General features: G+C 33.7%; 1 protein-coding gene across 2 annotated transcripts in view; it reads right to left on the minus strand.

Annotated features, from left to right (window-relative positions):
- LOC149776578 (rac GTPase-activating protein 1-like) overlaps positions 1 to 15,342 on the minus strand; it is a 52,499-nt gene that overhangs the window by 26,729 nt on the left and 10,428 nt on the right. For both annotated transcript variants that reach the window (XM_089941060.1, XM_089941059.1), the window contains exons 6-14: positions 14,085 to 14,268; positions 12,559 to 12,712; positions 11,234 to 11,318; positions 10,589 to 10,688; positions 9,690 to 9,735; positions 8,625 to 8,722; positions 6,929 to 6,982; positions 3,903 to 3,967; positions 502 to 565 (exon numbers count right to left, since the gene is read on the minus strand). In XM_089941060.1, coding sequence (XP_089797186.1) covers positions 502 to 565; positions 3,903 to 3,967; positions 6,929 to 6,982; positions 8,625 to 8,722; positions 9,690 to 9,735; positions 10,589 to 10,688; positions 11,234 to 11,318; positions 12,559 to 12,712; positions 14,085 to 14,268 — 850 coding nt within the window. The remainder of the gene's footprint in view (positions 1 to 501; positions 566 to 3,902; positions 3,968 to 6,928; positions 6,983 to 8,624; positions 8,723 to 9,689; positions 9,736 to 10,588; positions 10,689 to 11,233; positions 11,319 to 12,558; positions 12,713 to 14,084; positions 14,269 to 15,342) is intronic.

The following is a 15,342-nucleotide window of genomic DNA, read 5'->3' on the forward strand; positions in this document are numbered from 1 at the left end:
CCTAATTTGCAAGAAAAGAAAATTATGATCTACATACATCTTACCCATCGGGTATCAAAAGGCCTGATAAATGATTTTGTGATATTAACAGGTTACTGAACCCCTAGATAGCCCCCAAGACTCAAATATTCCCACCCCACCTCATAAAACCAGTATTTGACTGGGACAACAGTCCCTTGATGGGTATGATTTATTTCTTAATTGAACAATATGGCCAGCCATGAGGTAATTTATGACCATATCCATTACATACAATCAGAGCCATATACGGATAGTAACAAACCTTAGAGTGTAAAATTTCTTTTCTTATGAATAAAATAAAATCCTAAATTTTATTAAAAACTTTACAACAAAAAAAGAAAAGACTATAAATGTGTTCAAGAAATATTCTCCCTTTACAACCAAACACAAAATATTACTGGACATAAGGAGGGTAACAGATAATCCCCCTTCCACATTCCTGATGGGCCATAAAACAGTTTTGAAAATATAGTTACTTACAAGATTTGGTAGGCCTTTTCCTTTGGAAAATTTCTCCCTCAGTTCCTTGACTTGACGACCTGACCTAAATGATAATTAAACAGACTATTATCCATATGGAACCCTACACTGCTAATAAGGATAAAAAGATATATTTAGCCATATAATTCTGCTTATCTAGGGGAGGAAACTTTTGAATCTCAACACAAGATTTACACTGTTCATTAAGTTTTTGATTTCATAACTTATTGTAAAGCAGTTCTTGTATGCACTAACCACAATAACTGATAACTAATTGGAAAATTTTGAGGGAGATAGATAATTTCAATTTTGAACCCATAGCCTGGCATGAATAATGCAAGGAAAATGGTCACTAAATTCACATTTTCATTCTTTTGTGTTTCAAGTTAGGCAACTACTGTCATCCAATTTACAATTTGTTCTTCTTTTGTGTTAAAACTGAGCTATTCACATGAAATTTCACTTACCTGACAATTATTTTTCAGTTTTCTGGGACTAGTAAAGTTAGGGATATCTCATGTGAAAATTATGCACATCTGGCCAAAACAATAATAATGGATCCGCCTTGTCCAGGTATGTATTGACCCATGTAAAATTCTGAACAGTTCTCCATCATTACAACATAATTCCTTATATGCTGTGACAATGCTACAAATCATGTGAACAAAACTTATAAAAATTAAAACTAAACATAAAAATTTTCAACATCAACAAGCTAAAATTTTTACATAAAAACCATTGTACTTAAACTGGATATCACAAGATTATCTTTGTACAAAAAAGATTATCTTTGTACAATGTCTTTGTTTCTAATTCAACACTACTGTATTCAGTCAGTGTTAGTTATTGTACTCTGAAACAGACGCACACAAATTTATCCATGCCTAAGATGAAACAGTCCTGTAAATGAACCTATAAGCATACTTATCAAGAATTCTAATGTCAGTTTAGCACAATCAAGGCAGCCTGTCTGGAACATATAACACACTCAAGAAAGGTTAAAAAAAGACATTCAATCATAATGCATCTTCTTCTGAGCCACTACATACATGGACAGTCAAAAACAATAAAAGTCTGCTGAAAGTAAAGGGTGAATCTATTTCTCCAATTCAAGAACCTTGAATTACTATTATTTTTTAGCCAAAAACAATAACATTAGTCCTGACAAATTATCTGTATCTCTAGGCTAATTACAGATTAATTTACTTATTCTTTCTATGTACATACTATTGTGTTTTACAGGTCAGTCACTTACACTTTGTGATTACACCTAAAAGATCATGAAGACAAACAGTTCCTCATCCATCCTGTGATTGATCATGTGTCAATAAACAATATTTATTGTTATATATGTCACACATTTCTGGTGACTGAAGTTTCTAATAAAGTCCACGCTACACTGTCTAATCTCCAGAAGAGACAGTTTAATGTATCCCACTCTATACTGTCTAATGTTTAATGCATCCCACACTACATTGTCTAATGTTTAATGCATCCCACACTACATTGTCTAATGTTTAATGCATCCCACATTACACTATCTAATATCTGGACAATAAATCATGGTTCAATGCAGCCCATACTATATTATCCAATCTTCTGACAGTAAGTGATGATCTAATGCATAACATACTATACTATCAAATTTTTAGACAAGAGATAGCCTAATGCAGAGTGGCCCGACAACAGGCCCAAAGGCATCTTTTCATGTGGCCCATGCACATTAAAAAGTCTGTTCTATAATTAAGGCATAATTACTATAATATACGTTATGTATGGCCCAAGAACTTTACATTTGTGGTTCATATGGCCCATGGCCCTGAAGATGTTGAATCACTCTGGCCTAATGCATCTGCCACTACATTATTTAACCTGCAGACAGTAACAGATAGTCTAATGCATACATGCCAACCCCTGGCAAGGAAAAAGTGTAATCTAAGCAGACAAGAAGAGTAATCCAAGCAGAAAAAGAGTAATCCACATGTAACATGATAAAAATTCAATGCGCATATGTACAAAATGATTTATTTATCCCTTTAGACTTTTAACACCAATTACTGCTGCAAGTTTTCGTATATAATACTTTGAGATTTAAAAAGCAACCGATGCTCATCATGCATTTCAAAACACTTTGTACCAGCTGAGACTATGAATGTTTTGCACACCAGCAGAGCACTAAGTGTTGAGTTACAGAGCCTGGATCTGAATTCTGTTTTACTTTTGTTAACAATATTGAACAATCTCTCACAGTCAGCATTAGAATGGTAAAGAACTAATATTCCTTTCATAACCTGACCACAAAAAAAGAGGAAATTTTTAATATCTTCCAGTTATTGGGTCTCTTAGCTGGGAAATGAGATGAAAAAAAATCTGCTGCAATACTAAACGGCCCAATTTTCATGGCTTCTGTAATTTTAAGTGAAGTATCATCTGTTAAACACCTTACAATATTAGATGATTTTGTTCTTGCACATGCATAATTTTTCTGCAGTTTTGGTATCAGGAAACATCCGTTTGAACAAAGGACCAATGTAGTCTTTTACCACTAGGGGTAGTCCATTTTCTATTAAGAACTCGGTACATAATGCCAGTTCAGTAGAGATGGATCCTCAACTATTACATTTTAATGAGGAAGAGTATCTTCTCATTTATAAAGAAATGTATAATTTAAAGAACTCAAGTCAACTATTATTAATTTGTAAAAACGTGTAAAAATATAAGTTGAATTAAAAACTATTGTATCCCTCACCTGGTTCTCATTGGACTAGGATGTGGTGTTTCATGGCTTGTCACTATGCAATATTGAACAATGAAATTTTTTCATTATGTTACCAAATCAGTATTGAGTGAATGTGTTTATTGGCACATCAACACTTAAAAGGCTACACCATGCAGAGGCAACATCAGTAAAGTGTTTTGTTTCAGAGAAAAACTACAGCGTCTACCCCAGCCTGGTCCGGACTTGATCTGAATCCACATCATTTCTAGTCAAGAGTCTGAAGTCTTAGTTATTAAGCACCACAGCTACTAACTTGGGACAGTCTACACCAGAGCTGGGCAAACTTTCCAGTGCAAGTGCTGCATACACAAATTTACACCTTGTCATGGACCACATAGTTCATTAAGTAAAATAATTAATATTTGAAATAGCAAAACCAAAAGGTTTTTCTAAATATCATAATTAATTTTCAGTTGTTAATATGTTGTTAATATTTGAAAACTTAAACTTCAAAAGAAGCACATTTATTTGATAAACAGAGTAACATAAACAGTCAGTGCGAATGATGACTTGTTCCTAGGCTGCATGAAAACCTTAGTAGTTTGCCCACCCCTGGTCTACACTCTATATCACTTATGTTAAAAAGGCCTTGACATCCACAGGTTTCTCTTTATTTTCTTACCCTGACACTCTGTATAAGCCCACTTCATTCAAGCCTCGTGATACCACTTCATTTACACAATGAATCTGAAACACACATATTGTAAGAAGCAAAAGTAATACAAGTGTATTCAAAATAGCACTTGGTATACAGAATTATGAATAGCTAAACAGGAATTATTCCACATGTTTATCATGCATTAGTAAAGGACTTGGATTGGTTAAAATCACATCATGTGATGTAGAAAACTAACAGTTATTAGTTCATAATGCCAGAAATGAATTACTTTATTCATGTACCATTATTGTGTGCTTGGACTATTTTTGTAATCAGTGGTTAAAATATAGTTCTGTCATTGAATTATTTTTAGATTTGTTATTATTTTTATAACTATCTGTAATTACTGGATTCATCAAGTCATAAATCTTCAAATCATTTACACACTATGCATCAATTGCCTTTGTCTAGCTATCAGTGTTCATTCAGTGTATAATCAATTACACACTATGCACCAACTGCCTTTGTCTAGCTATCAGTGTTCATCAGTGTATAATTAATTACACACTATGCATCAATTGCCTTTGTCTAGCTATCAGTGTTCATTCAGTGTATAATCAATTACACACTATGCACCAACTGCCTTTGTCTAGCTATCAGTGTATAATCAATTACACACTATGCATCAATTGCCTTTGTCTAGCTATCAGTGTTCATCAGTGTATAATCAATTACACACTATGCACCAACTGCCTTTGTCTAGCTATCAGTGTTCATCAGTGTATAATCAATTACACACTATGCATCAATTGCCTTTGTCTAGCTATCAGTGTTCATTCAGTGTATAATCAATTACACACTATGCACCAACTGCCTTTGTCTAGCTATCAGTGTATAATCAATTACACACTATGCATCAATTGCCTTTGTCTAGCTATCAGTGTTTATTCAGTGTATAATCAATTACACACTATGCACCAACTGCCTTTGTCTAGCTATCAGTGTTCATTCAGTGTATAATCAATTACACACTATGCACCAACTGCCTTTGTCTAGCTATCAGTGTATAATCAATTACACACTATGCATCAATTGCCTTTGTCTAGCTATCAGTGTTTATTCAGTTTATAATCAATTACACACTATGCATCAACTGCCTTTGTCTAGCTATCAGTGTTCATTCAGTGTATAATCAATTACACACTATGCACCAACTGCCTTTGTCTAGCTATCAGTGTTTATTCAGTGTATAATCAATTACAATCTATGCACCAATTGCCTTTGTCTAGCTATCAGTGTTCATTCAGTGTATAATCAATTACACACTATGCACCAACTGCCTTTGTCTAGCTATCAGTGTATAATCAATTACACACTATGCATCAATTGCCTTTGTCTAGCTATCAGTGTTTATTCAGTGTATAATCAATTACACACTATGCACCAACTGCCTTTGTCTAGCTATCAGTGTTCATTCAGTGTATAATCAATTACACACTATGCACCAACTGCCTTTGTCTAGCTATCAGTGTATAATCAATTACACACTATGCATCAATTGCCTTTGTCTAGCTATCAGTGTTTATTCAGTTTATAATCAATTACACACTATGCATCAACTGCCTTTGTCTAGCTATCAGTGTTCATTCAGTGTATAATCAATTACACACTATGCACCAACTGCCTTTGTCTAGCTATCAGTGTTTATTCAGTGTATAATCAATTACAATCTATGCACCAATTGCCTTTGTCTAGCTATCAGTGTTTATTCAGTGTATAATCAATTACACACTATGCATCAATTGCATTTGTCTAGCTATCAGTGTTTATTCAGTGTATAATCAATTACACACCATGCATCAACTGCCTTTGTCTAGCTATCAGTGTTTATTCAGTGTGTAATCAATTACACACTATGCACCAACTGCCTTTGTCTATCAGTGTTTATTCAATGTATAATCAATTACACACTATGCACCAACTGCCTTTGTCTAGCTATCAGTGTTTATTCAGTGTATAATCAATTACAATCTATGCACCAACTGCCTTTGTCTAGCTATCAGTGTTTATTCAGTGTATAATCAATTACACACTATGCATCAATTGCCTTTGTCTAGCTATCAGTGTTCATTAGTGTATAATCAATTAAGAAGCTTTATGAATTTTGTAAAATATGAAGTCCAATAAAAAATTCAAAACTTATGCATGAAGTGTATCAGATGAAATTTTTTGATAATAGGAGGGGAGGCATCTTCAACTTTCAAACATAAACTAATGTATTAAAACTAAACTCTAATGCCATGCTGATTATTATTAAACAATCCTTTCAAAGTGAATATCCAAATCACTACAAAAATTACATAACAGTGACTCACTGCAGATCTGACAAAACATATCTCTGTGCATACTATACTGTCAAGCGTTAAAAGTTTATAAACAAAATTTTTTTTGTTTCATATGACATGCGTTAATTAAATGTCATAATTAGATCCAATACCATCCAAGTTTTTGTTATCAATTTCTCACTTGTGTACTTTGGATTAACCAGCCATGCCAATGCCAATAATAACATTTGCATTATTGAACTGTTTACAAAATAAACGTACTGGATTCAGGATGCTCATGGCTCAATACAAATGTTTAAAATTACAAGTGCTAATTTATCATGTTCTTTTTGCAAGATTAGCTGATACCGATTAGAAAAAGGTGTGGAAAAAATAGTACCTGATGAGTAATGCATGCATTTAATAGTTAAATTATATTGCAAAACTTAAGGGTAAAAATGAAGAAACAGGTTAAGAAGAGTAACCTATGCTGGGATTAGTACCAAGATATGGAAATGTCAAACAAGAGGTTAACATGTCTCCCTGCTTAAAAGGAGACAAAAAATGTACACTTTGGTGCAAACCCCAACACAAATTCTATTAACATCCCTCTCCTAAGCATAACTCAGAGATCCATACCCAATTCCATTACTCACATGTACATGTCTTTCTTTTATAAATTTGAATAATAAAATAACAAATTATGGGATTAATTTAAAACCATACCACAATTCCAGGGATCATTGGTACTTCATCTTGAACAAAGTCTGCAATCAGACCCTGCAAATATAAATAAACTAGCACTCAAATCTCACTCTTGGCATGTATGTGTATATATACATATATATATATATATATACATATATATATATATATATATATATATATATATATATATATATATATATATATATATATATATATATATATATATAGAGAGAGAGAGAGAGAGAGAGAGAGAAAGAGTGAAACCCCATAAACCAAAAATCCATTGCAACCCACTGTATCAGTTTTGAGGGTTTCACAGATGTGCAAAATTTTCTTTTTCTAAGCATGTGTTTTGAGAGATAGACTGTAATAATGAAAGTATATCAGTATCTGTGTGTGCATAAAATTAAGAAAGCTGTGGGTTTTTAAAAAAAAAATATTTGATGACAAATAGGCTGATCAACATATATTCCTACTGGTCACATGAATACAGTTTTTCCACAAAGAAATACAGTCTTTGTCACAACAAACATTAGATGAACAAGATACATTTATAACTTTACTACAAGTCCATTAGAATTATGAATAATAATTCATGATGTTTAAATTCTCCATATATCACAGTTCAAGCACCTGACTTGAAGGTTTTACAGAATTGTGTATTTCATAGTTTGCTAACCATCTGTTACATTCTTTGGAGTCCACATCTGCCATTTCTTTGGCAAAATCACTTGCCTTTTCTTTGATTATAGGACATAATTTATTCTTCACTTAAGTAAAATAGTGCCACACATTCTGTCTGGCATCACTGAAATGATGTCTATTTGTATCACTTGTTTTCAAATTCTTTCTTGTAGAATTCCATATTCTTTAGAATATCTGAAACAGTAGATGATCCGATGCCAAATTTTCCCCATGACTATTTAATATAAGTTTTAGCACAGATTCATACTCACTGATCAAGCTAATTTATATCATAAGGACGGTTCAATCATACGATGCTCAGCTTGTTGTTCTGACATCTTGATATATAAGTGAAGATAAATGAGTCGTGCTAAGTAATTATTTTTCTCACTGAAAATCCAAGGAATGAATCTGATTTTTAGAATACTGTTTTGTCAGTCTCTATCAGCAAAACATCAGAAGTAAGACCACATGCATGGTAAATAAAACCCCAATATTTAATTACAAAATAAAACTTCAATTGACCATTCATGCATATCAGTAGCAAACCCAATTAGATAATAAGCTGTTAGACATGATCTTTCCTAATTGCCTTGCCTACAAGCATTCAAGTAAACCTTACAATCTGGCTGCAAAGACTTCAGATTAGCCTATCATCAACTCTAACCTGTCTCAGCACAAGTGTTGTTTTAACCTCACATACCCTTTGAACATTGTCCAAGGAATTGTCTCACTGATAAGCCTACTAAAGTACTTGCTAGCCTTACCTAATCCGTTCCAGGACTGTGTAAAGAATTTAGCCAGTACATTTCCAAGTTTAAGCAAGTTTCGGTTTTATGGTGTATTTTAAAGTGCAAAACTGAAATTTATTTTGCTATTCAGAGTTGAGGGTTTTAGTTTACTGGAAACAAAATGATGATATCAATGGAAGAAAAAAATGGGACTCCAAAAATATTCTGGTCTTGATGGAATTGTGTGTAAGCCAATGTATTTACTGTCATGCTGCATGAACAAAATGAGAACTTCATACCCCTGATAACTTTCCTGTTCCTGGTGTTCCAACAGTGGTGGTAAAACAGGGTAGAGGTAGCAGATCTCTGCATTCATTGTGACAAATTGACCGACATTCTGTAAACAAAGTGAAATTTAATAAACTAAATTTCTGAAAGAAAAAATCTGCCTTCTATGCTTTGAACAATAAGTAAGATTTCAAAAACTTATTTGCATACTAAGAATAAAAAAATGACTTGTTTTGAATATTTCTTTAAAAACATGATGAAATTTTTCCTGGTAAGATGGAGGTAAAGATTAGTGAATTTAAAAACATGATCAGTAGAACTAATCCTCAGGTTTGGGATATCACTTAATTTTAACACTAACACCAAGATGGGAGACATCTGAGAGAATTGGCCACAAATTTCAAAACAGTCAAGTTTGTGGGCCACAACAGGCAGCATCTGATGTAAATTATTCCTGTTGTTGACTTGGATTTAATTTGTCTTGGTGAAATTGGTATAAAACCAAGCAACTTCTAATTAACCCAACAATCAACAGGGGGACTTTTCTCTAATGAAACGATTATGGCTAAATGTTCTCAGACGTACACGTTTCATTAAATAGAATATGCGATAAGTTAACAGACTTCAGAACCAATCTGTTATCAACATTCTTCAACTGAAGAAAATGGTATCAATCAAACTGAAAATCTCAACCACTTGATTGTACTTGGATATAGGCACTACCATAAATATGATAGGACTAAAACAATTAGACTTTGATCTGTGCAATGGTGTCTGTATGGGCTGCCAATTATGTGACAGAAGCATGAAACTTTGGTCTCTAGTTCCCCTGTTAATTTACTCCAGAATATGTGCCACAGCAATAGGACACTGACCCTTCTCTGTCATAAATATCAGTGAAGTCTTACATTTTAGGACTAGTACTAAACTGATGACTTTTAGGCTACATGTCAGCAGAAGGCAACCATTTTACAGTTTACACTCATGAATTCTGACTTTTTAACTGCAAATGACCATTTGAGTTGCAACCTGGACAGCTGTAACTTAAAAAACAAAAATAGTTGGTATTTACTTACCTTTGCATTTTACAGCCAGCTTTCCAAAGCCAATTCTTTTCCCACACTACAAAAAACAAAGAGAACATAATATTTTAAACAAGCAATCAAAAGTGAGCAATTCAAGCAAAGTTTTGCTTTAAATATTTCCTTCCTTACTGCGATTCTGTTGTTTTTAACGATATAAAAAAATAGCTTATTGGCTTTGGGTAAAAAAAGGAAAATACAATTCATCAATATACATTCTGTGATACTGTGCTATCTCTGTTGCTTACTTATTTATTTCAGTCAACCAACAAATTCAGTTGGATGGAATGTGATGGAAGCCGGGAATGCTGAAATCAGATTGAGTTGAAGTATGTTTTTAACCAAACAAATAAAAATATAATAATACTGAATAAAATGTTTAGACAGCTTCATTCTGTACATGATACTTATTGTCCATTTAACCGATTTTGGCATTCCCTGCATGCTCTATATTCCAGCCAACTTAATTTAAGTCAAAGGAACCTGAAAACGCGTTTTTTTGTGTGCTTCTGTCAGGATTTCAATTTTTTTATTTAAAAAGACATCAAAGTAAAGTCTGAATAAAGCAATATGACTTCAATTTATAGAAAAGCATTGATATGGGCTGCAAAGTGTTTGAGATATTCTGAAACTTTTAATTTTCGTTTCAATTTTATCTGACCTCAGAACTCCATTATTTAGGCAGTAAGACAGCAACCTAAATAACACAAATATATCAGGGGAGGCATCTTACATTGTAGCTGGTTCTACTGATCACTCTTAACAACTGCATAGACCAAGACCTGCCAGTGCATTATACAATAGCAGATCCAAGTCTATGCAGTTCTGCAGCTGAACTATCTTTATAAGCAAGAACATACAGAATGTATTATTATATGCATTTTAGTACTCACAGGATTACACGTGCGTGGTCTCAAGACAGTTTCTGAAGCAAAAACATGAATTCTGTTTAGACCTCGGCTTGCAGAACTTGCTTTCCGCATGGTGGGGGTGCTGAAAAATCAAAGAAGAGTTATTTCAATCAAGAGTAAACACAAAGTTAATATTATTTATTTAATGAGACAGCTCACCTGGCTGCTTAATTGACCAATAAAATGTTCTTGGACCAATTCTGGGTCAGTAGGACACTCCCTGTTGAAATTTCCACTAATTCTAGTAATTGCATGTTATGCAATCAATTGTTTCAAGGTTGTTTATATTTTAAATACCTCCATCACATCAACATAATTTGTCAAATATTGCCTCAATGAGCTGAATTTGGGATAATTACACAAGGTTTACCTTGCCAAAAAGGTACATCTTTTGTTCTTATGAAAGCCTGGCCAAAATAATAGTCAGCAAATATCAAGGCATCCCATGCATCATAGTAATTGCCCTGTTATAAAGTATAGCCTTCAAAATCTAGTGGCCTCACTGGACCTAACATTTTTTTAAGACATATATGTGTCTGACACTAAAATTCTAGTCTCCTGGGCTGCTGGGCAAAGTTGTTTTTCACACCTAAAGCAATGGATTAAAAGTGTGCAGCAGCATCTTACTTTAGAGGTGTATTCTTGACAGTATCATCACTGGACTGTTTCCTCCGGGTACCAGGTGTGCCCCAATCCTGGTCTGAATCCACCTCTGTAATTAGAAGGAAAAATAATCCACGGACCTGAAGACAGAGTAATTGCATCCAACAGGTATAACAAATAGCCTGGGCCAGCATGTTGAGCACATAATCTAAACATTGCTGTAAAACATGAATTTGATACCATTGGAAAAAGGTTAAGTAAGCAATCTTTGCTTCATTATGATTCATATAAAAAAGAAAATCCACTAAGGTCTTTAAAAAATATAACCATCAAAATCTTCAACGAGGACCATAACAAATTTTCAAGAAGAATAACATGGACTCCCACTCCAATGCAAATCATGCTAGAGTGTGTCACAGAATGAACTATTAATGACGACAAGAGAGTTTTATAAATAATTATGGACCTGCATTTTGAAAATAATCAAAGACCTGTTGTAAATTGACTTATTTTTTGCCACTTCATAATGTGTCCCCATACCACCCAGTGGCTTACAGAACAACACCACTGCTATAAATAATATGGTATAAAAAAATGTCACCTGTACAGAAAAACTTTGTTCGATGACAAATACTTCAGATTTAAGGCTGGTAATGACATGAAGTCACATGTGTGCCAAAATCCTAATATACAACTGATGTCAACATTCAAAGCATATGTACTGCAACATTTACTCTAATTCTTTCAAATATTTCTTGATGGGGTTTCAATTCATTAATATGGAAGAAAACAGTAGGAACAAATCAGATTCTTATATATATATATATATATATATATATATATATATATATATATATATATATATATATATATATATATATATAAAATCAATACATATCACATGATGTAATTATTTATTGCTAAATTCGTTGTTAGAATGTTTTTCAAGAACAATGTTTCCTCTGCTGCATGAATGAAACAGACAGGGTAACATTTCTATATTTGATTGTACTTGACCAATGAAGAATTAGCTTTTTGGGAACTATCTGTCGGCCTCAACATGTAAATATACCAACACCATATTCTAAAATTAAACAATAATCTAACAAAGTGTATTTGTACGCGAGAGAAAGCTTGTCTTGATACAAATACAGACAGATTTTAAGTTCTACTGTTTTCTACCCTTTAACCATTTTAGATAAACAAGTCACCTAGCTCTATTGCTTTTTATAAATCCAGATTTTAATTACTAAAAACCAACTTGTCCCATGACATAACTACCTGACACTGCCAAGTGGACATGTTTTTAAATCCAACCATAGGATGATATTAACTATGTCTTGCTGTACCTGCTGCCGTCATATGCTTGTCCAGGCATGGTTCACTAAAGCTTTTGTTTAGGGTCTTTGTTCCACCGCCTGGTATTGTGACTTCTGTAGTTGCAGCAAGAGGTCTGCCATCAGCAGCAACTGTGATGGTGGTTGTTGTAATGACAGAGTTTTCCTGCAAAATGCACATGCTTAAAGTATTTTAAGTCATGGACTTGTATAGTTACAAGGGATATTAAGAATTTTACAACTTTTCTGCATGCAAATCACTTGAAAGTCATGACACTCCATGATTTCATAACTTCCCCTTTTTACTGCAATCTAAAAATTTTAAAGGTCATTTAAATTTAAGCTACCTGATTACATTTGTCAAAATAATTATACCGGGTACCTGTCAATATTAACAATCAGTTTACCCATGTACCCAATCAAACGGAAAGCGTATTAAATGTGAACATTGACTGCACTGTTGTAGGTTCACACATCCCAACCCCACAAGAGAGGTATAAGCATAATTTTTTACTAATATAAGTGGCAAAAAGCATAATATCTGAGCACCAAGCGAGGCAGCTGTTAGTACCATTTTTATAAGTCTTTGATGTGACTCTGCCATGGATCAAACCCGCAACCTCCTGCATCCGAGGCGTATGCTCTAACCACTAGGCCACCGGGGCGGTAAAATGCAAAATTTACCACATTAACCAACATGGTAAATTTTTATTAGGTTTTTTTTCAGTGTTAATAAATAACAAAGATTTCCTTTATATTTAAATATTTCAGTTAAATATTTCATTCTGTACAGTTGTCAGTTTTCATTTTTTCCTAACATGGTATAAGAAGTGCATGTTATGGTAACCAAGTTTCTGTGCTGCCTTTCCCATGACATAAATATGTTGGGTTTCCTGCTAATAAAAACAATAGTACAATAAACAAACCTGTGAACAGCAGCCATGACTTGGACAGCTGATACCCGCTACAGCCCCACAAAATTGAGGCAAAACTGGACATTTATATAGGCTTTTTCATTGGAATTGTAGTACTATTTAAATTTTATTTCGTCAAATATTTCTTAATCAGTACTTACTATTGTTGCCGACAAAAGGTACTGATCTATTTAATGTCATCAGGATCTCAAAACAAACATGTGTAAGTCACGAGAAAAAATGACACACATACCATGGACAGGCACAAAGTTAGGAAGGTGTAGCTTTAAATATCAGCGCTGACTCATGCACGAGAAATGAGAGAAGTGTCCTCCCTTGTATTATTATGTAGTACATGTATGACAAGTAAATATTAAGCAACCATACGAGCCCCTGTAATGATGAATTAATGCACACATATGAGCCTCAAATTGTAACCGTTACTATGTGTCTTGATCTGAACATGGGATGAAAAAAAATTAACGGGTTCCCCAGCTGTTCATTTTATTACGCTGGTTATTACTAACAGTGAGGTAATTGAGTACCTGCTGGCATTTTAATAACTGATAACTTATTATATAAAACATATGAATTTTTAGATAAAAATCTCAAAATATTCCATACATCACTCTTTCTTTTCTTCTGAGGCATGTTACTGTCTTCCTCCATGGGTGGAGCTGATGGGCGTTTTTTTCTGTAGCTCCTCCTATTTTTCTGTCCAGGGGTATCAAGATCATCCTCTGTTTTGTCATAGTCGATGTCATCATCCGTCAAAATAGAGTGGCCTGACTCATTGATAGTATTCAACCTTGTAAAAGAACATATTAATCTGTAAACAAATAATCTTTTAATAACATTTTTTTCTTTAACAGTTTATTGCTTTCATGGCACTACTAAATATAATATTAACATTAATTCGCTTATTAATGGGAGGGGGCTGGGAGAATTTTTGATTGTTGCAAATTTTTGGCTTAGTCTTTGAATCTATTATTCAGGGCAACAATGAAATTCATGAAAACTGGTGAAACCACAGTATACAGCATTTGCTGTTTTCTTCCACTTCTGCCAATTCATGTGTCACTTATCCCTGTTCTGTCCAAAAAGCAGCTGCCACTTCTTCAAACAATTTTAGTCCAGCTCGACGCCTGTGATACAAGGTAAGAAACAGATAATTGTTTCAGCTGATGGAAAGGTATAAACATGAGAGTATCACTAGGCTGTATGGTCAGTCTGATTTGTTGAAATCAAACACCAAAACCAATTTCCAAGTTTTTGCTTTTGGCCAGTTCGGTAAAACCTCTCTTGAATGACCACCTTTCTGCCAAAACTTAATAGTCTCCCATGTCAGGTTATAACACTATATTATCAATAAATCTGTGTTTCAGCAATGTGGTTTCTCAAGTCAGGTGCTCTTTCACTGCAGTGGTCACTAACTTGTGGGTTTCACTGTACGTGGATTGTTTTTCAAAATTTATGATCCAATCCAGAAGAATATTCAAGACCCCCCAAAAATGTCTTTTCTCTTGCTTTTCAGTTCAATTTTTCACTCAAATGTACTGCTTAAGACTGCACAACTGAAATGTGCAAACTGCTATTTTACCAGTTTATAATATTAAGTTGTACCCAGTCATTGCCATGTGTTATTGATGAAATCTATGCTGACATCGAACATCATTATATTAAAGAAATAACCAATGAAACTTGATGGGCTTGGCTCTGGCAGTTTTACAGTGCAAGTTCAGCTATGAAGCTTTAGTGATCCACAAGTTTGTAAGTGTTTCATGTCAACTTGATTTAAAATACAAGTCTGTCATCAATTTTGAGACCTCTTCAATCTGATAATCATTATTCAAATCCATTATACAAAGAACTTCCGTAGACA

This window comes from Sinohyriopsis cumingii, chromosome 18 (assembly GCF_028554795.1).
Source record: "Sinohyriopsis cumingii isolate HCF-2022 chromosome 18, ASM2855479v2, whole genome shotgun sequence".
NCBI lineage: Eukaryota > Metazoa > Mollusca > Bivalvia > Unionida > Unionidae > Sinohyriopsis > Sinohyriopsis cumingii.